The sequence below is a fragment of the Hypanus sabinus genome, chromosome X1 (genome assembly GCF_030144855.1).
Source record: "Hypanus sabinus isolate sHypSab1 chromosome X1, sHypSab1.hap1, whole genome shotgun sequence".
In the NCBI taxonomy this organism is placed as follows: Eukaryota; Metazoa; Chordata; class Chondrichthyes; order Myliobatiformes; family Dasyatidae; genus Hypanus; species Hypanus sabinus.
In genome coordinates this window covers 30714085-30735000 of record NC_082738.1, presented here as the reverse complement: position 1 = coordinate 30735000, position 20916 = coordinate 30714085, and the positions used below count along the sequence as shown (strand labels likewise).

Below are 20916 nucleotides of genomic sequence, written 5' to 3'. Positions count from 1 at the left end.
GAAAAAGAGTGTGACAGGAGAGTAAGTGTGTGACTGGGACAGTGAAAAGAGTGTGACAGGGAGAGAGTGTGACGAGGTGTGAGACAGCTAGTGTGTGACAGTGTGAGAGAGGTAGAGGGAGAGAAAGAGAGGCTGAGAGGAAAAGGGTACGCATGATGTGGAGTGATAGAGGATTGTGGGACAAGGGAGACAGAGAGAGTGGATGAGAGGGAGGGGAGATAGAGAGAGTGCAACAGGGAGAGGGGTAAATTTAGATAGTAAGTGCCACAGGAAGAGGGAGAGATAGAGGGAATGTATGACAGGGAGACGGGCGGGGGGGTGGGGGGGAGAGAGAGAGAGAGAGAGAGAGTGAGAGAGAGAGAGAGAGAGAGAGAGAGAGAGAGAGAGAGAGAGAGAGAGAGAGAAAGGAGAAAGGTCAGGTTTCCCGGTCAGGATGTGGGATCAGTTCCTGCCCAGGATCCAGGAACCACAGACCCTCTGTCATCTTCCTTCTGTCCTCTCTGTGGTTTACCAGTGAGGGGGGTGGGACCAAGGGAAGGGGAGGGGTAGGGAGGAGGAGCGGAGGGGTGTTGAGCAGCCACTGGCAGCTTATGCACGGCAGATAAAGACGTGGTTACAGAGGGACTTGGATCACAGGCTGTGATACAGGCACAGAGAAAGAGGGAGAGAGGAGAGAGTGAAAGAAAGAGGAGAGAAGCAGAAAGAGAGGGAAGGTGAAAGATAAAGGAGAGAGGGAGAAAGAGAAGGAGAGAGAAGGAGGGAGAAGGGGCGAGGAGAAGAGAGACAGGGGAATGAGAGGGAGAGAGACGTGAAGAGAGAGAGAGAGAGAGAGAGAGGGAAGGAGACTGAGAAAGAGAGAAGGTGTGAGAGAGAGAGAGAGAGAGAGAGATAGAGGAACACAGAGCCTAGGGTCAAAAAGCTCCACGCAACGCCACAGTCTTACCTCAAGGCTCGGAGAGACAGAAAGAGAGAACGCACACAGGACAGGCAGCGAGCGGCAGCCTCTCCCCCAACTCAACCCCTTCCTCTCCATCTGGAATCCCACGAGCTTACAATGAGGCAGTAAGTATCTGGAAACAGGGTGTTGAAGTGGTGGGGGGAGGGCAGGCGGGAGAGGGGTGTCCGCGAGACGAGGGGAGTGGAGGCAAGAGGAGAGATCCGGTTTTTGTTTTCCTTTTGGAAGTCTGTATGCTACGGTCAACTCAACTGTGTCGGCGGAGGGTATTGGGGAGGAGTGTCTCTGTGGGGACAGGGATGGGAAGTGGGCTGGACAGGGGTTGTGACGGGGGAGGGAGTAAGTGGGAAAAGGGAAGAGAGAGCAGGGAGAGATGGAGAGAGAGAAAGTAGGAGCGTGGGGAGGGGAAGAGAGAGCAAGGAGAGAGGAAAGAGAAGGACAGATAGAGAAGAGGAGAGGCAGAGAGAGGGAAGGAGTGAGGGAAAGTGGGAGGGGAAAGAGATAGGAGAGAGAGAGAAGTAAAGGAAGAGAGGGAAAGAGAAGGGAACAGAGAATGTGAGGAGGAGGGAAAAAGAGGAGAGAGAAACAGAAAAGAGAGGAGCGGAGGGGACAGAGAGTGAGAGAAGCAAAGAGAAGAATAGAGGGGGAGAGAGGTGGTTCAGAGAAAGAGGGAGCGGGAAATGAAGGAAGCAGGAGACAATGGAGAAGAGAGGTTACAAAGGAACATAATGGCAGAACAGGGAGGGGAGAGAGACTGGGGAGAAACTGGGGGAGAGAGGGAAGAGCGAGTGGGTGGGAGAGGGAGGGGAGAAGGGTGGGGGAGAGAGGGAGACAGGATGTAATGGGGTGGGGACAGGGACGAGAGAAACTCAATGGGGTTGTGGCAGGAAAGAGAGGAAAGGAAGAAAGGAGGGGAGAGACATAAGGAGTGGGAGAGGGACGGAGAGGAAGAGAAGGAGACAGGGTTGGTAAATCACCCACCATCTCTGCTTGATTACTTTCTCTGAGACCCTCTCTTCTCTCTAAATCCCTATCTCTCTCCTCACTGCAACTTCTCTCTCTCACACACACACACTCCAATTCCCTTTGCCTACCCCTCTTCTTCTTCATTCTCTATTTAATCCCCTTTATCTCCTCATTGCCTATCTCCTTCTATCCCTCACTCCCACCTCTCCTCACCACCTCTCTCTCCAACCCCCTTTTTCCCCATGTGCCTCTCTTTTCTCCATCCCTCACACCCTCTTTTTTGGTTTATTATTGTCACATGAGGGAGATAAAAGCTTGTCTTGCACACTGTCCATTCAGATCAGATCATTACATGGGTGCATTGAGGTAGAACAAGGTAAAACAATAACAAAATGCAGAATAAAGTGTCACAGTCACAGGAAAAGTACAGTGCAGGCAGACAATAAGTTGCCAGGACCATAATGAGGTAGATTATGAGATCAACAATCTGTTTTATCATACCGGGGAACCATTCAGTAGTCGCATAACAGTGGCTACCCTTGAGCCTGATGGTTACATGCTTTCAGGTTTTTGTATCTTCTGCCTGATGGGGGGGGGGGGGGAGAGGGAATGTCTGGGGTGGGTGGGGTCTTTGATGATTCTGTCTGTTTCACTGAGACAGTGAGGTGTAGACACAGTCCATGGAGGGGAGGCTGGTTTCTGTGTCCACAACTCTCTGCAGCTTCTACTTCACTGAGACAGTGAGAAGTGTAGACGGAGTCCATGGAGGGGAGGCTGGTTTCTGTGTCCACAACTCTCTGCAGTTTCTACCGGTCACAGGCAGAGCAGTTGTCATATACAATTGGATGCTTTCTTTAGTGTATTGGTAAACATTCAACACAAATTTGGGGCAGGTGGTCCTTGTGTAGTATGGGGTGTTGGTGGGACCACATGTGGTATGGTGTGGACAGTATCAGTCTCCTCATTGAGGGATGGACATTGATATGTTGGGGCAGCTTGGAGAAGGTTTATCAGACCCACCCCTGGAACAGGTGGGTTGCCTCATGAGGAGAAGTCGCCCCTGTACCAACCCCGTCACCCTCCATGCCCTCAAATCTGAAAAACTCTCAGCTCACAAGAGGAAAGTTCCAAAGATCAAGGCCTCATGGAGGAAGGAAATCTCCCCATTTTTTCCCCTCCTGAGAACATGATCCTTCATTTTCAACTCCCCAGCAAGGAAGATATCCTCCTTCAAGTCTCTTCCCCGTACATTCTGATGAGATCTCCTTATGTTCTCCTGAACCTCAGAGGGTTCGGGACCCCGTCTGCCTGATCTCTCCTCTGTCTCAGGGATGGGACTGGTGGGACCTCCACCCCACTCCTGTGGCCGGTCTGTGCTTCCTCAAGGAGGGAGAACGGTTCCCATGCGTGGGTCTCTCCAGGTACCTGGGTTGGTTGGGGGTGGGGGAGGGAGGGGTCAAGATCTCTTCACTTGGTGAGGCGTGTGAGACCATTTGAATTCTGTATGTGTGTGAGAGCGAGCATGCCACTGTGGATTCATATACATTTCTATGTGTGTCTATTTCTCTCTTACACTGAGTTCTGTGTATATTTGTATCTGTGTGTGTCTGTCAGACTGAGCTGTCTCTGTGGGAGGGGAATGTATTGGCTGTGGAACTGAGGGAAGTGTGTGCAGTCAGTGATAACCAGCTCCCTTATCTCTGCTCCTTCAGGAAGACTGGCCTGCGAAGCTGTTGGTGAGAGGCTGCCCCCCCTCCTCCCCCCGCTCCCCGGCTCAATGTGTTCCACCGACTGTGTCCTGCCCTTTCCTGGAACTGGCACAGAGGTGAGGGTCCAATCTGTCCCATGCCTGCCCCTCTCCCCACCTTCCTCTTCCCTTCCTTCCTCCGCCCTCTACCTCCTCCCACTCCCCTCCTCATTCTTCCCTGTAATTTTCCTCCTCAGCTCTTATCCCCTCCACGTCTCTCCCTCTCCCAATCTCCCTCCCCTCCAACTCCTTCTCCTCTCACATTTCCTACCCACCTCCATCCCTATCCCCCTCTGTTCCCACTCTCCCTTCCTTCTCCACTCCTCCCCCCTCCCCCCGCACCGTGTTCTGTATATTTACCCTGCCTTCAGTGTATAGGCTATTTGGTTTTGGAGGGAGGAAGATGGTTCAGGCTGGATATGGAGTGGGACATCACTCCATAAGAGATGGGAGATGGGAGATGGGATGAAGGGTTCCAAGGTCACCACAACCTCCCCACCCAATTTACAGCTAAGATGGTGGAGTGTGTACTGCTTGGATGACAGTGATCTGTTCCAGGACCCCTGCTCTTTGTAATTTTTATAAGTGACTTGGATGAGAATATGGGATGGTGGGGTGTTGGAGAAGGTGCAGAAGAGGTTCAAGAGGGTGCAGAAGATGACGCCTGGATTAGAGGGACAAACTACAATGAAGAGTTGCACAAACCTGGGTTGTTTTCACTGGAGCTGAGGAGAGAGCTGTGAGAGGTTTATAAGATTATGACTCTGATTTCGATCTCCAACCCGCCCCCAGTTCACACCGAGGTCTGGTTCTACCCTGGAGCTGAACTGTGAGGTTCAGCATGGGTTTCCAAGTGCCCCTTACCCACCGCTTCCCGATGGCACCGCCACCCAATTCTTACCGTCCCTCGGGGAGAGTGCTGAGCAGACCCAGTCTGGAGACGTGGAGCTCAACTGGCAAGAACTGATGTCATTGACTGAGCTGCAGGTAATGTGGAGGGAGATTCACTCTGTGTCTGGCTCTGGGAGTGTGTGATGGGACAGTGTGGAGGGAGATTCAATCTGTCTCTGATCCCGGGAGTGTGTGATGGGACAGTGTGGAGGGAGATTCACTCTGTCTCTGATCCCGGGAGTGTGTGATGGGATGGTGTGGAGGGAGATTCACTCTGTGTCTGACCCCGGGAGTGTGTGATGGGACGGTGTGGAGGGAGATTCACTCTGTGTCTGACCCCGGGAGTGTGTGATGGGACGGTGTGGAGGGAGATTCACTCTGTGTCTGACCCTGGGAGTGTGTGATGGGACGGTGTGGAGGGAGATTCACTCTGTGTCTGACCCCGGGAGTGTGTGATGGGACAGTGTGGGGGGAGATTCACTCTGTGTCTGACCCTGGGAGTGTGTGATGGGACGGTGTGGAGGGAGATTCACTCTGTGTCTGACCCCGGGAGTCTGTGATGGGACGGTGTGGAGGGAGATTCACTCTGTGTCTGACCCTGAGAGTGTATGATGGGACAGTGTGGAGGGAGATTGATTCTGTGTCTGACCCCGGGAGTGTGTGATGGGACAATGTGGAGGGAGATTCACTCTGTGTCTGACCCCGGGAGTGTGTGATGGGACAGTGTGGAGGGAGATTCACTCTGTATCTGACCCCAGGAGTGTGTGATGGGACAATGTGGAGGGAGATTCACTCTGTGTCTGACCCCGGGAGTGTGTGATGGGACAGTGTGGACGGAGATTCACTCTGTGTCTGACCCTGGGAGTGTGTGATGGGACGGTCTGGAGAGAGATTCACTCTGTGTCTGACCCTGGGAGTGTGTGATGGGATGGTGTGGAGGGAGATTCACTCTCTGTCGGACCCCGGGAGTGTGTGATGGGATGGTGTGGAGGGAAATTCACTCTGTGTCTGACCCCGGGAGTGTGTGATAGGATGGTGTGGAGGGAGATACACTCTGTGTCTGACCCTGAGAGTGTATGATGGGACGGTGTGGAGGGAGATTGACTCTGTGTCTGACCCTGGGAGTGTGTGATGGGACGGTGTGGAGGGAGATTCACTCTCTGTCGGACCCCGGGAGTGTGTGATGGGATGGTGTGGAGGGAAATTCACTCTGTGTCTGACCCCGGGAGTGTGTGATGGGATGGTGTGGAGGGAAATTCACTCTGTGTCTGACCCCGGGAGTGTGTGATGGGACAGTGTGGAGGGAGTTTCACTCTCTGTCTGACCCTGGGAGTGTGTGATGGGACAGTGTGGAGGGAAATTCACTCTGTGTCTGACCCCGGGAGTGTGTGATGGGACAGTGTGGAGGGAGTTTCACTCTCTGTCTGACCCTGGTAGTGTGTGATGGGACAGTGTGGAGGGAGATTCACTCTGTCTCTGACCCTGGGAGTGTGTGATGGGACAGTGTGGAGGGAGATTCACTCTGTGTCTGACCCCAGGAGTGTGTGATGGGACAATGTGGAGGGAGATTCACTCTGTGTCTGACCCCGGGAGTGTGTGATGGGACAGTGTGGACGGAGATTCACTCTGTGTCTGACCCTGGGAGTGTGTGATGGGACGGTCTGGAGGGAGATTCACTCTGTGTCTGACCCCGGGAGTGTGTGATGGGACGGTGTGGAGGGAGATTCACTCTGTGTCTGACCCTGAGAGTGTATGATGGGACAGTGTGGAGGGAGATTGACTCTGTGTCTGACCCTGGGAGTGTGTGATGGGACAGTGTGGAGGGAAATTCACTCTGTGTCTGACCCCTTGAGTGTGTGATGGGATGGTGTGGAGGGAAATTCACTCTGTGTCTGACCCCGGGAGTGTGTGATGGGACAGTGTGGAGGGAGTTTCACTCTCTGTCTGACCCTGGGAGTGTGTGATGGGACAATGTGGAGGGAGATTCACTCTGTGTCTGACTCTGGGAGAGTGTGATGGGACAGTGTGGAGGGAGATTCACTCTGTGTCTGACCCCAGGAGTATGTGATGGGACAATGTGGAGGGAGATTCACTCTGTGTCTGACCCCGGGAGTGTGTGATGGGACAGTGTGGACGGAGATTCACTCTGTGTCTGACCCTGGGAGTGTGTGATGGGACGGTGTGGAGGGAGATTCACTCTGTGTCTGACCCCGGGAGTGTGTGATGGGATGGTCTGGAGGGAGATTCACTCTGTGTCTGACCCCGGGAGTGTGTGATGGAACGGTCTGGAGGGAGATTCACTCTGTGTCTGACCCCGGGAGTGTGTGATGGGACGGTGTGGAGGGAGATTCACTCTGTGTCTGACCCTGAGAGTGTATGATGGGACAGTGTGGAGGGAGATTGACTCTGTGTCTGCCCCGGGAGTGTGTGATGGGACAGTGTGGAGGGAGATTCACTCTGTGTCTGACCCTGAGAGTGTATGATGGGACAGTGTGGAGGGAGATTGACTCTGTGTCTGACCCTGGGAGTTTGTGATGGGACAGTGTGGAGGGAAATTCATTCTGTGTCTGACCCCTTGAGTGTGTGATGGGATGGTGTGGAGGGAAATTCACTCTGTGTCTGACCCCGGGAGTGTGTGATGGGACAGTGTGGAGGGAGTTTCACTCTCTGTCTGACCCTGGGAGTGTGTGATGGGATGGTGTGGAGGGAGATTCACTCTCTGTCGGACCCCGGGAGTGTGTGATGGGATGGTGTGGAGGGAAATTCACTCTGTGTCTGACCCCGGGAGTGTGTGATGTGACAGTGTGGAGGGAGTTTCACTCTCTGTCTGACCCTGGGAGTGTGTGATGGGACAATGTGGAGGGAGATTCACTCTGTGTCTGACTCTGGGAGTGTGTGATGGGACAGTGTGGAGGGAGATTCACTCTGTGTCTGACCCTGGGAGTGTGTGATGGGACAGTCTGGAGGGAGATTCACTCTGTGTCTGACCCTGGGAGTGTGTGATGGGACAGTGTGGAGGGAGTTTCACTCTCTGTCTGACCCTGGGAGTGTGTGATGGGATGGTGTGGAGGGAGATTCACTCTCTGTCGGACCCCGGGAGTGTGTGATGGGATGGTGTGGAGGGAAATTCACTCTGTGTCTGACCCCGGGAGTGTGTGATGTGACAGTGTGGAGGGAGTTTCACTCTCTGTCTGACCCTGGGAGTGTGTGATGGGACAATGTGGAGGGAGATTCACTCTGTGTCTGACTCTGGGAGTGTGTGATGGGACAGTGTGGATGGAGATTCACTCTGTCTCTGACCCTGGGAGTGTGTGATGGGACAGTGTGGAGGGAGATTCACTCTGTGCCTGACCCTGGGAGTGTGTGATGGGACAGTGTGGAGGGAGATTCACTCTGTGTCTGACCCTGGGAGTGTGTGATGGGACAGTCTGGAGGGAGATTCACTCTGTGTCTGACCCTGGGAGTGTGTGATGGGACAGTGTGGAGGGAGATTCACTCTGTGTCTGACCCCGGGAGTGTGTGATGGGACAGTGTGGAGGGAGATTTACTCTGTGTCTGACTCTGGGAGTGTGTGATGGGGCAGTGTGGATGGAGACTCACTCTCTGTCTGATCCTGGGAGTGTGTGATGTGACAGTGTGGAGGGAGATTCACTCTGTTTCTGACACTGGGAGTGTGTGATGGGACAGTGTGGAGGGAGATTCACTCTGTATCTGATCCTGGGAGTGTGTGATGGGACAGTGTGGAGGGAGATTCACTCTGTGTGTGACCCCTTGAGTGTGTGATGGGACAGTGTGGAGGGAGTTTCACTCTCTGTCTGACCCTGGGAGTGTGTGATGGGACAATGTGGAGGGAGATTCACTCTGTGTCTGACTTTGGGAGTGTGTGATGGGACAGTGTGGAGGGAGATTCACTCTGTCTCTGACCCTGGGAGTGTGTGATGGGACAGTGTGGAGGGAGATTCACTCTGTGTCTGATCCCGGGAGTGTGTGATGGGATGGTGTGGAGGGAAATTCACTCTGTGTCTGACCCCGGGAGTGTGTGATGTGACAGTGTGGAGGGAGTTTCACTCTCTGTCTGACCCTGGGAGTGTGTGATGGGACAATGTGGAGGGAGATTCACTCTGTGTCTGACTCTGGGAGTGTGTGATGGGACAGTGTGGAGGGAGATTCACTCTGTCTCTGACCCTGGGAGTGTGTGATGGGACAGTGTGGAGGGAGATTCACTCTGTGTCTGACCCTGGGAGTGTGTGATGGGAAAGTGTGGAGGGAGATTTACTCTGTGTCTGACTCTGGGAGTGTGTGATGGGGCAGTGTGGATGGAGACTCACTCTCTGTCTGATCCTGGGAGTGTGTGATGTGACAGTGTGGAGGGAGATTCACTCTGTTTCTGACACTGGGAGTGTGTGATGGGACAGTGTGGAGGGAGATTCACTCTGTATCTGATCCTGGGAGTGTGTGATGGGACAGTGTGGAGGGAGATTCACTCTGTGTCTGACCCCTTGAGTGTGTGATGGGACAGTGTGGAGGGAGTTTCACTCTCTGTCTGACCCTGGGAGTGTGTGATGGGACAATGTGGAGGGAGATTCACTCTGTGTCTGACTTTGGGAGTGTGTGATGGGACAGTGTGGAGGGAGATTCACTCTGTCTCTGACCCTGGGAGTGTGTGATGGGACAGTGTGGAGGGAGATTCACTCTGTGTCTGATCCCGGGAGTGTGTGATGGGATGGTGTGGAGGGAAATTCACTCTGTGTCTGACCCCGGGAGTGTGTGATGTGACAGTGTGGAGGGAGTTTCACTCTCTGTCTGACCCTGGGAGTGTGTGATGGGACAATGTGGAGGGAGATTCACTCTGTGTCTGACTCTGGGAGTGTGTGATGGGACAGTGTGGAGGGAGATTCACTCTGTCTCTGACCCTGGGAGTGTGTGATGGGACAGTGTGGAGGGAGATTCACTCTGTGTCTGACCCTGGGAGTGTGTGATGGGACAGTGTGGAGGGAGATTCACTCTGTGTCTGACCCTGGGAGTGTGTGATGGGACAGTCTGGAGGGAGATTCACTCTGTGTCTGACCCTGGTACTGTGTGATGGGACAGTGTGGAGGGAGATTCACTCTGTGTCTGACCCCGGGAGTGTTTGATGGCACAGTGTGGAGGGAGATTCACTCTGTGTCTGAATCTGGGAGTGTGTGATGGGGCAGTGTGGATGGAGACTCACTCTCTGTCTGATCCTGGGAGTGTGTGATGTGACAGTGTGGAGGGAGTTTCACTCTCTGTCTGACCCTGGGAGTGTGTGATGGGACAATGTGGAGGGAGATTCACTCTGTGTCTGACTCTGGGAGTGTGTGATGGGACAGTGTGGAGGGAGATTCACTCTGTCTCTGACCCTGGGAGTGTGTGATGGGACAGTGTGGAGGGAGATTCACTCTGTGTCTGACCCTGGGAGTGTGTGATGGGACGGTATGGAGGGAGTTTCACTCTGTGTCTGACCCCAGGAGTGTGTGATGGGACAGTGTGGAGATAGATTCACTATGTGTCTGACACTGGGAGTGTGTGATGGGAGAGCGTGGAGGGAGATTCACTCTGTGTCTGACCCCAGGAGTGTGTGATGGGATGGTGTGGAGGGAAATTCACTCTGTGTCTGACCCTGGGAGTGTGTGATGGGACAGTGTGGAGGGAAATTCACTCTGTGTCTGACACTGGGAGTGTGTGATGGGGCAGTGTGGATGGAGACTCAATCTCTGTCTGATCCTGGGAGTGTGTGATGGGACAGTGTGGAGGGAGATTCACTCTGTTTCTGACACTGGGAGTGTGTGATGGGACAGTGTGGAGGGAGATTCACTCTGTGTCTGATCCTGGGAGTGTGTGATGGGACAGTGTGGAGGGAGATTCACTCTGTGTCTGACCCCTTGAGTGTGTGATGGGACAGTGTGGAGGGAGTTTCACTCTCTGTCTGACCCTGGGAGTGTGTGATGGGACAATGTGGAGGGAGATTCACTCTGTGTCTGACCCTGGGAGTGTGTGATGGGACAGTGTGGAGGGAGATTCACTCTGTGTCTGATCCCGGGAGTGTGTGATGGGATGGTGTGGAGGGAAATTCACTCTGTGTCTGACCCCGGGAGTGTGTGATGTGACAGTGTGGAGGGAGTTTCACTCTCTGTCTGACCCTGGGAGTGTGTGATGGGACAATGTGGAGGGAGATTCACTCTGTGTCTGACTCTGGGAGTGTGTGATGGGACAGTGTGGAGGGAGATTCACTCTGTCTCTGACCCTGGGAGTGTGTGATGGGACAGTGTGGAGGGAGATTCACTCTGTGTCTGACCCTGGGAGTGTGTGATGGGACAGTGTGGAGGGAGATTCACTCTGTGTCTGACCCTGGGAGTGTGTGATGGGACAGTCTGGAGGGAGATTCACTCTGTGTCTGACCCTGGGAGTGTGTGATGGGACAGTGTGGAGGGAGATTCACTCTGTGTCTGACCCCGGGAGTGTGTGATGGGACAGTGTGGAGGGAGATTCACTCTGTGTCTGACTCTGGGAGTGTGTGATGGGGCAGTGTGGATGGAGACTCACTCTCTGTCTGATCCTGGGAGTGTGTGATGTGACAGTGTGGAGGGAGATTCACTCTGTTTCTGACACTGGGAGTGTGTGATGGGACAGTGTGGAGGGAGATTCACTCTGTGTCTGATCCCGGGAGTGTGTGATGGGATGGTGTGGAGGGAAATTCACTCTGTGTCTGACCCCGGGAGTGTGTGATGTGACAGTGTGGAGGGAGTTTCACTCTCTGTCTGACCCTGGGAGTGTGTGATGGGACAATGTGGAGGGAGATTCACTCTGTGTCTGACTCTGGGAGTGTGTGATGGGACAGTGTGGAGGGAGATTCACTCTGTCTCTGACCCTGGGAGTGTGTGATGGGACAGTGTGGAGGGAGATTCACTCTGTGTCTGACCCTGGGAGTGTGTGATGGGACAGTGTGGAGGGAGATTCACTCTGTGTCTGACCCTGGGAGTGTGTGATGGGACAGTCTGGAGGGAGATTCACTCTGTGTCTGACCCTGGTAGTGTGTGATGGGACAGTGTGGAGGGAGATTCACTCTGTGTCTGACCCCGGGAGTGTTTGATGGGACAGTGTGGAGGGAGATTCACTCTGTGTCTGAATCTGGGAGTGTGTGATGGGGCAGTGTGGATGGAGACTCACTCTCTGTCTGATCCTGGGAGTGTGTGATGTGACAGTGTGGAGGGAGATTCACTCTGTTTCTGACACTGGGAGTGTGTGATGGGACAGTGTGCAGGGAGTTTCACTCTGTGTCTGATCCTGGGAGTGTGTGATGGGACAGTGTGGAGGGAGATTCACTCTGTCTCTGACCTTGGGAGTGTGTGATGGGACGGTATGGAGGGAGTTTCACTCTGTGTCTGACCCCAGGAGTGTGTGATGGGACAGTGTGGAGATAGATTCACTATGTGTCTGACACTGGGAGTGTGTGATGGGAGAGCATGGAGGGAGATTCACTCTGTGTCTGACCCCAGGAGTGTGTGATGGGATGGTGTGGAGGGAAATTCACTCTGTGTCTGACCCTGGGAGTGTGTGATGGGACAGTGTGGAGGGAAATTCACTCTGTGTCTGACACTGGGAGTGTGTGATGGGGCAGTGTGGATGGAGACTCAATCTCTGTCTGATCCTGGGAGTGTGTGATGGGACAGTGTGGAGGGAGATTCACTCTGTGTCTGATCCTGGGAGTGTGTGATGGGACAGTGTGGAGGGAGATTCACTCTGTGTCTGACTCTGGGAGTGTGTGATGGGACAGTGTGGAGGGAGTTTCACTCTCTGTCTGACCCTGGGAGTGTGTGATGGGACAATGTGGAGGGAGATTCACTCTGTGTCTGACTCTGGGAGTGTGTGATGGGACAGTGTGGAGGGAGATTCACTCTGTCTCTGACCCTGGGAGTGTGTGATGGGACAGTGTGGAGGGAGATTCACTCTGTGTCTGATCCCGGGAGTGTGTGATGGGATGGTGTGGAGGGAAATTCACTCTGTGTCTGACCCCGGGAGTGTGTGATGTGACAGTGTGGAGGGAGATTCACTCTGTGTCTGACCCTGGGAGTGTGTGATGGGACAGTGTGGAGGGAGATTCACTCTGTGTCTGACCCTGGGAGTGTGTGATGGGACAGTGTGCAGGGAGTTTCACTCTGTGTCTGATCCTGGGAGTGTGTGATGGGACAGTGTGGAGGGAGATTCACTCTGTCTCTGACCTTGGGAGTGTGTGATGGGACGGTATGGAGGGAGTTTCACTCTGTGTCTGACCCCAGGATTGTGTGATGGGACAGTGTGGAGATAGATTCACTATGTGTCTGACACTGGGAGTGTGTGATGGGAGAGCATGGAGGGAGATTCACTCTGTGTCTGACCCCAGGAGTGTGTGATGGGATGGTGTGGAGGGAAATTCACTCTGTGTCTGACCCTGGGAGTGTGTGATGGGACAGTGTGGAGGGAAATTCACTCTGTGTCTGACACTGGGAGTGTGTGATGGGGCAGTGTGGATGGAGACTCAATCTCTGTCTGATCCTGGGAGTGTGTGATGGGACAGTGTGGAGGGAGATTCACTCTGTGTCTGATCCTGGGAGTGTGTGATGGGACAGTGTGGAGGGAGATTCACTCTGTGTCTGACTCTGGGAGTGTGTGATGGGACAGTGTGGAGGGAGTTTCACTCTCTGTCTGACCCTGGGAGTGTGTGATGGGACAATGTGGAGGGAGATTCACTCTGTGTCTGACTCTGGGAGTGTGTGATGGGACAGTGTGGAGGGAGATTCACTCTGTCTCTGACCCTGGGAGTGTGTGATGGGACAGTGTGGAGGGAGATTCACTCTGTGTCTGATCCCGGGAGTGTGTGATGGGATGGTGTGGAGGGAAATTCACTCTGTGTCTGACCCCGGGAGTGTGTGATGTGACAGTGTGGAGGGAGATTCACTCTGTGTCTGACCCTGGGAGTGTGTGATGGGACAGTGTGGAGGGAGATTCACTCTGTGTCTGACCCTGGGAGTGTGTGATGGGACAGTGTGGAGGGAGATTCACTCTGTGTCTGACCCTGGGAGTGTGTGATGGGACAGTCTGGAGGGAGATTCACTCTGTGTCTGACCCTGGGAGTGTGTGATGGGACAGTGTGGAGGGAGATTCACTCTGTGTCTGACCCCGGGAGTGTGTGATGGGACAGTGTGGAGGGAGATTCACTCTGTGTCTGACTCTGGGAGTGTGTGATGGGGCAGTGTGGATGGAGACTCACTCTCTGTCTGATCCTGGGAGTGTGTGATGTGACAGTGTGGAGGGAGATTCACTCTGTTTCTGACACTGGGAGTGTGTGATGGGACAGTGTGGAGGGAGTTTCACTCTGTGTCTGATCCTGGGAGTGTGTGATGGGACAGTGTGGAGGGAGATTGACTCTGTCTCTGACCTTGGGAGTGTGTGATGGGACGGTATGGAGGGAGTTTCACTCTGTGTCTGACACTGGGAGTGTGTGATGGGAGAGCGTGGAGGGAGATTCACTCTGTGTCTGACCCCAGGAGTGTATGATGGGATGGTGTGGAGGGAAATTCACTCTGTGTCTGACCCCGGGAGTGTGTGATGGGATGGTGTGGAGGGAAATTCACTCTGTGTCTGACCCCGGGAGTGTGTGATGGGACAGTGTGGAGGGAGATTCACTCTGTGTCTGACCCTGGTAGTGTGTGATGGGGCAGTGTGGATGGAGATTCACTCTCTGTTTGATCCTGGGAGTGTGTGATGGGACAGTGTGGAGGGAGATTCACTCTGTCTCTGACCCTGGGAGTGTGTGATGGGACAGTGTGGAGGGATATTCACTCTGTCTCTGACCCTGGGAGTGTGTGATGGGACAGTGTGGAGGGAGATTCACTCTCTGTCTGATCCTGGGAGTGTGTGATGGGATAGTATGGAGGGAGATTCACTCTGTGTCTGATCCTGGGAGTGTGTGATGGGACAGTGTGGAGGGAGATTCACTGTGTCTCTGACCCTGGGAGTGTGTGATGGGACAGTGTGGAGGGAGATTCACTCTGTGTTTGACCCCAGGAGTGTGTGATGGGACAGTGTGGAGGGAGATTCACTCTGTATCTGACCCTGGGAGTGTGTGATGGGACTGTGTGGAGGGAGATTCACTCTGTGTCTGACCCTGGGAGTGTGTGATGGGACAGTGTGGAGGGAGTTTCACTCTGTGTCTGACCCCAGGAGTGTGTGATGGGACAGTGTGGAGATAGATTCACTGTGTCTGACACTGGGAGTGTGTGATGGGAGAGCGTGGAGGGAGATTCACTCTGTGTCTGACCCTGGGAGTGTGTGATGTGACGGTATGGAGGGAGTTTCACTCTGTGTCTGACCCTAGGAGTGTGTGATGGGACAGTGTGGAGATAGATTCACTATGTGTCTGACACTGGGAGTGTGTGATGGGAGAGCGTGGAGGGAGATTCACTCTGTTTCTGACCCTGGGAGTGTGTGATGGGACAGTGTGGAGATTGATTCACTCTGTGTCTGACCCCAGGAGTGTGTGATGGGACAGTGTGGAGGGAGATTCACTCTATGTCTGACCCCAGGAGCGTGTGATGGGACAGTGTGGGGGGAGATTCACTCTGTGTCTGACCCTGGGAGTGTGTGATGGGACAGTGTGGAGGGAGATTCACTCTGTGTCTGACCCTGGGAGTGTGTGATGGGACAGTGTGGAGATAGATTCACTATGTGTCTGACACTGGGAGTGTGTGATGGGAGAGCGTGGAGGGAGATTCACTCTATGTCTGACCCCAGGAGCGTGTGATGGGTTGCTGTGGGGGGAGTTTCACTCTGTGTCTGACCCCAGGAGTGTGTGATGGGACAGTGTGGAGATAGATTCACTATGTGTCTGACACTGGGAGTGTGTGATGGGACAGTGTGGAGGGAGATTCACTCTGTGTCTGACCCTGGTAGTGTGTGATGGGGCAGTGTGGATGGAGATTCACTCTCTGTTTGATCCTGGGAGTGTGTGATGGGACAGTGTGGAGGGAGATTCACTCTGTCTCTGACCCTGGGAGTGTGTGATGGGACAGTGTGGAGGGATATTCACTCTGTCTCTGACCCTGGGAGTGTGTGATGGGACAGTGTGGAGGGAGATTCACTCTCTGTCTGATCCTGGGAGTGTGTGATGGGATAGTATGGAGGGAGATTCACTCTGTGTCTGACTCTGGGAGTGTGTGATGGGACAGTGTGGAGGGAGATTCACTCTGTCTCTGACCCTGGGAGTGTGTGATGGGACAGTGTGGAGGGAGATTCACTCTGTGTTTGACCCCAGGAGTGTGTGATGGGACAGTGTGGAGGGAGATTCACTCTGTATCTGACCCTGGTAGTGTGTGATGGGACTGTGTGGAGGGAGATTCACTCTGTGTCTGACCCTGGGAGTGTGTGATGGGACAGTGTGGAGGGAGTTTCACTCTGTGTCTGACCCCAGGAGTGTGTGATGGGACAGTGTGGAGATAGATTCACTGTGTCTGACACTGGGAGTGTGTGATGGGAGAGCGTGGAGGGAGATTCACTCTGTGTCTGACCCTGGGAGTGTGTGATGTGACGGTATGGAGGGAGTTTCACTCTGTGTCTGACCCTAGGAGTGTGTGATGGGACAGTGTGGAGATAGATTCACTATGTGTCTGACACTGGGAGTGTGTGATGGTAGAGCGTGGAGGTAGATTCACTCTGTTTCTGACCCTGGGAGTGTGTGATGGGACAGTGTGGAGATAGATTCACTCTGTGTCTGACCCCAGGAGTGTGTGATGGGACAGTGTGGAGGGAGATTCACTCTATGTCTGACCCCAGGAGTGTGTGATGGGACAGTGTAGAGGGAGATTCACTCTATGTCTGACCCCAGGAGCGTGTGATGGGACAGTGTGGGGGGAGATTCACTCTGTGTCTGACCCTGGGAGTGTGTGATGGGACAGTGTGGAGGGAGATTCACTCTCTGTCTGACCCTGGGAGTGTGTGATGGGACAGTGTGGAGATAGATTCACTATGTGTCTGACACTGGGAGTGTGTGATGGGAGAGCGTGGAGGGAGATTCACTCTATGTCTGACCCCAGGAGCGTGTGATGGGTTGGTGTGGGGGGAGTTTCACTCTGTGTCTGACCCCAGGAGTGTGTGATGGGACAGGGTGGAGATAGATTCACTATGTGTCTGACACTGGGAGTGTGTGATGGGAGAGCGTGGAGGGAGATTCACTCTATGTCTGACCCCAGGAGCGTGTGATGGGTTGGTGTGGGGGGAGTTTCACTCTGTGTCTGACCCCAGGAGTGTGTGATGGGACAGTGTGGGGGGAGATTCACTCTGTGTCTGACCCTGGGAGTGTGTGATGGGACAGTGTGGAGGGAGATTCACTCTGTGTCTGACCCCGGGAGTGTGTGATGGGATGGTGTGGAGGGAGATTCACTCTGTGTCTGACCTTAATTTTTTATTTACAAAATCCTTTATTACAAATATCGGTGCTATACAATATATACAAAACAGTGGCAAACACAATTACTTCACTACAAATAGTCAATAGACATTACACCAGAATGTTGCCATCTCTATCCACGATGGCATTTTCACCCCGCGGAGCCCAGTGGTCTCGAAACTCCTCGAAGGTTGCCGTGGACTGTGCGTGTTCCTTTTCAATATTTACCCGGGCATGAATAAACCCCCTAAACATACCAGGCAGTCTGCCTGGGGAGATGCTCCAGCCACCCGTTTCCAAGACCCTTGAATGGCGGATTTTGCCAGCCCCAGGAGCAAGTTTACAAGGACATCCTCATCCCTCCTTGCTCCCCTCCTTACTGGATGACCATATACAAATAGGGTGGGGCTAAAATGTAGCCAGAAGTCGAGAAGCAGCCCACGTAAATACGCAAAAAGGGGCTGCAGCCTCACACACTCCATGTACATGTGGTACACGGTCTCCTCCAGCCCGCAGAAATGACACGCGGGTGGGAGATCCGTGGACAAACTAAAGAACGTATTGCAGGGCACCGCTCTATGCAGCACCCTCCAGCCGAGACCCCCCAGGTGCATGGGAAGAACCCCCTCGTAAAGGGACTTCCAGTGGGGACTCTCCTCACCTCCGGGTGGAAAGACCGACCGCCATGGCGTGTCAGGACGGTGAACAAGGGCAAGGAAGTGGAGGGTGTGGAGAAGCAGCCCATACATATACCTCCTACTTGCATCCCTGAATGGGTCTGTGGGTATCGATGAGAGACGGCTCAAGTTGTGTGGACACGGTTCCCGGAGAAGATTGTGGAGCCTGGGCCCGACAAGCAGCTCGGCCTGAGTCACTCCACACACCTGAGCCGCACCGACATCCACTGAGGTAGGGCAAGGGTCCGTCAGAGGAGGGGATTCCCAGTCTGTTCTGTCTGACCCCGGGAGTGTGTGATGGGACAGTGTGGAGGGAGATTCACTCTGTGTCTGACCCTGGGAGTGTGTGATGGGATGGTGTGGAAAAGTTGACCATTTTCTTAATTCACCCTCCTTCATCTATTCCCCTCCCTTTGTTTCAGGGCCTGGAGATGACTGCTGAGGCTTCCTCCACCCCCTCTGAAGCCTGCATCCCCTTCTATCCGACGGCCACTGTTACTCACCCTTCCGTCCCTCTGCCCGAGCCCTGGACCCACTACCCTCTGGCCCAGCCCCTGCCCCCACCTCCACCTGAGCCCTGGCTACTGCCCCAAGGCCATTGTCATGATTCGGCCCTGACACTGGGTTCTGGACCTGAGACATGGGGAGGGGCCTGGGACAGGTCCCAGATGGAGGCTGCTCCATGCTTGAAAGCTGAGCCAGGACCAGGGCTAGAGCTGGGCCTCGGGAGGACCGGGCCTGGGTCAGACCTGAAGGCCGAATTGGTGGGGACAGGCACAATTCTGGGTGTGGAGGCCAGGCTCGGCCTCAGGAATGGGTCTGGCCCAAAACTTGAATCAGGATCCGGGACTGAGCTGGGCTTCAGGCCCAGTCTAGGCCTTGGGGCCTGCCTAGGCCAAAAGACCGAGCACGAGGCTGGGATCGGAGTTGGTTTCAGGGCTGGGACAGGAACAGGCCTGAAGGGCCCTGCCAGGCCTGGTCGGGAGACCTGCAGCCGTGACGAGCGACGGGCCCGAGCCCTGTGCATCCCCATACCCACGGAAGCAATTGTGCAGCTACCGGTTGAGGAGTATAACGAGCTGCTGTCTCGGCACCGACTGAGTGAGGCCCAGCTGGCCCTGGTAAGGGATATCCGCCGACGAGGCAAGAACAAGGTGGCAGCCCGGCACTGCCGACGCCGTAAGCTGGAGGCTGTGGCTCGGCTGCAGAGGGAGCTGGGTGGCCTACGAGGCCAGAGGGAGCGACTGGCCGGTGAACGTGAACGAGTGGGCCGAGCCTTACTTCAGGCCCAGGCACGGCTGGCACAGCTTGGGCAGCGGGTGTTGGCAGCTCTGCGGGACCCTGGTGGACATCCATACCCTCCTGGGCAGCTCTCCCTGCAGGTGGGGGCTGATGGGGGGGTGTTCCTGTTGCAGGAGGGGGGCAGCAGGGAGTGAGTGCAGTCTTGGAGCCTACCTGGTGCAGTTTGTGTCTGGGGGGGGAATAGGGGCAGAGCGGGGAGGGAAGGAAAGGGGAGTAAGCTGACGGGGAGGGGAACAAAGGGGCTGAGCAATGTGGGGGAGAGGGGAAGGGAGAAGAGGCCCAAGTGAGGATACCTCTCCCTGCAGGTGTTGGCCCTGGGGGAAGGGGGTGGGGGGGGGGGAGGGTGAAGGGCAGACTTAAAAGGGGTGGTGAGAAATGTATAGGAATGGGAACCGAGGCAGTCTTCTTGCTTCTTGGGGGTGGGAGGGCAGAGTGGGTGAATGCGACTACCTGCTATGGTGGGCTCCCTGCCTTCTTGCTACCCCTCCCTCCATGGACATGCAGACAAAGAGACAAATGACACTGTCACACATTGGGAAATAGACTGGGAACAAAGTTGCAGCATGTATTGGCTTAACCTCAACCCCTACTCACATATCCATCCCCACCACTCTGCAGAGCTGTATACTAGCAGTGAACACTATTGTATATGTATGTTAATATAAAAATATATTTCTTGCAATCAATGACTCTTTCTTCTGAGATCAGTGTGACAGAATTGCAGCAATGTAGGGGGACACAAGTGCCTTATGGAATTTTGTAAAATAAAGTGACTCATTGGAGTATAGGGACACAGACAGCCTGGTGAACTGTTTGGCATGCTGGCCTTCAATTAAGGCATTGAGCACAGGAGTTGGGAGTTGTAGGAGACATTTGTTAAGTCTTCTGTGGGTGCTGTGATACAAAAAAAAGGGACAAGGGGAACTGGCTTAGAGATCTTTAATCGTGGACCAATTAGGCTAGAGGGCCAGTTTCCACAGACTTAATCAAACCGATTTTTCCTCCATCCCAAGGATGGTCCACACATAAGGGAACAAGCTGCCAGGGATAAAAAGCCATTCATTGCATGATAAAGCAGCTCATAGAATGACTACAGCCTGAGCACTGTAGCATGCTCACTCAAATATCCATCCACAGTTTGGCCTACATTTCCTCCTCTGCCTATGGACCTGTCCAAGGGATCATGAACCTCCATTAGTAATGAGATGTAGCTCAAGAGCCAAGGGAGAACACTAACTCCAGCCTAATCCTGTTTACGGGCCAACAACCTTCAAGGAACTAGATTAAGGCATTGAAATTGAGGCCAGTTCAGCGATGGGGCAAATGAAGTTATTCCCCAATGAGCGGTCTCTAAGTGCTCAGATTGGGGTTTACCCACAGTGGAGTATACTTTATCCTCTGGTTGGCTTATATCCTGTTTACTCACTGGCCAACAGGTTGACTCTTGCCAGTGAACTTCCTGTCTCCATAACCCCTTATGCTGAGAACCATTCCTCATGATTCTCCCTCCCAGAATTCTTTGCACATGGAGACCACCTCCAAGATAACCCTGGCTTTGAGGAAAAGGAAACTCAAAGCCAATCAGTGAGCTATCCAACTTTTTAAAACCTGCTCCCATCATAGCATCTTCCAGGCCAGAAACAGGCCCTTGGCAACACTGCTCCTTGTAACTCATTTGTAGAATAGCTTTGGTGTCTTTGTACCTGGAGCATAGTCCATATATGGAAATACAGCTTAGGTCAAATTTGCATTGACAGACAAAAATGTGTGAGGCCTCAGGACCAGTTTCTGGGCTGGAACAAAGCATTGGAGAGTGTTCTGGTAAACTTATTTTAATATATTCTGGATATGCACTAACTTGTGAATACTTTCACCCATAATAGTTACATGTTGTACAGCTGCACTAACCACATACTGCCCCAAGACCTCTGCTCCA

The 20916-nt window shown here is 53.8% G+C and overlaps 1 protein-coding gene across 1 annotated transcript; it reads left to right on the top strand.

The window, feature by feature from the left end:
• The first annotated feature begins 631 nt into the window (after window positions 1-631).
• Window positions 632-19137, top strand: LOC132384759 (transcription factor NF-E2 45 kDa subunit-like). Its single transcript, XM_059956217.1, has 4 exons — window positions 632-1062; window positions 3634-3746; window positions 4461-4655; window positions 18101-19137. The coding sequence occupies exons 2-4, from the start codon at window positions 3699-3701 to the stop codon at window positions 19112-19114; spliced, it is 1257 nt and encodes a 418-aa protein (XP_059812200.1). The 5' UTR covers window positions 632-1062; window positions 3634-3698; the 3' UTR covers window positions 19115-19137.
• Window positions 19138-20916: the final 1779 nt, after the last annotated feature.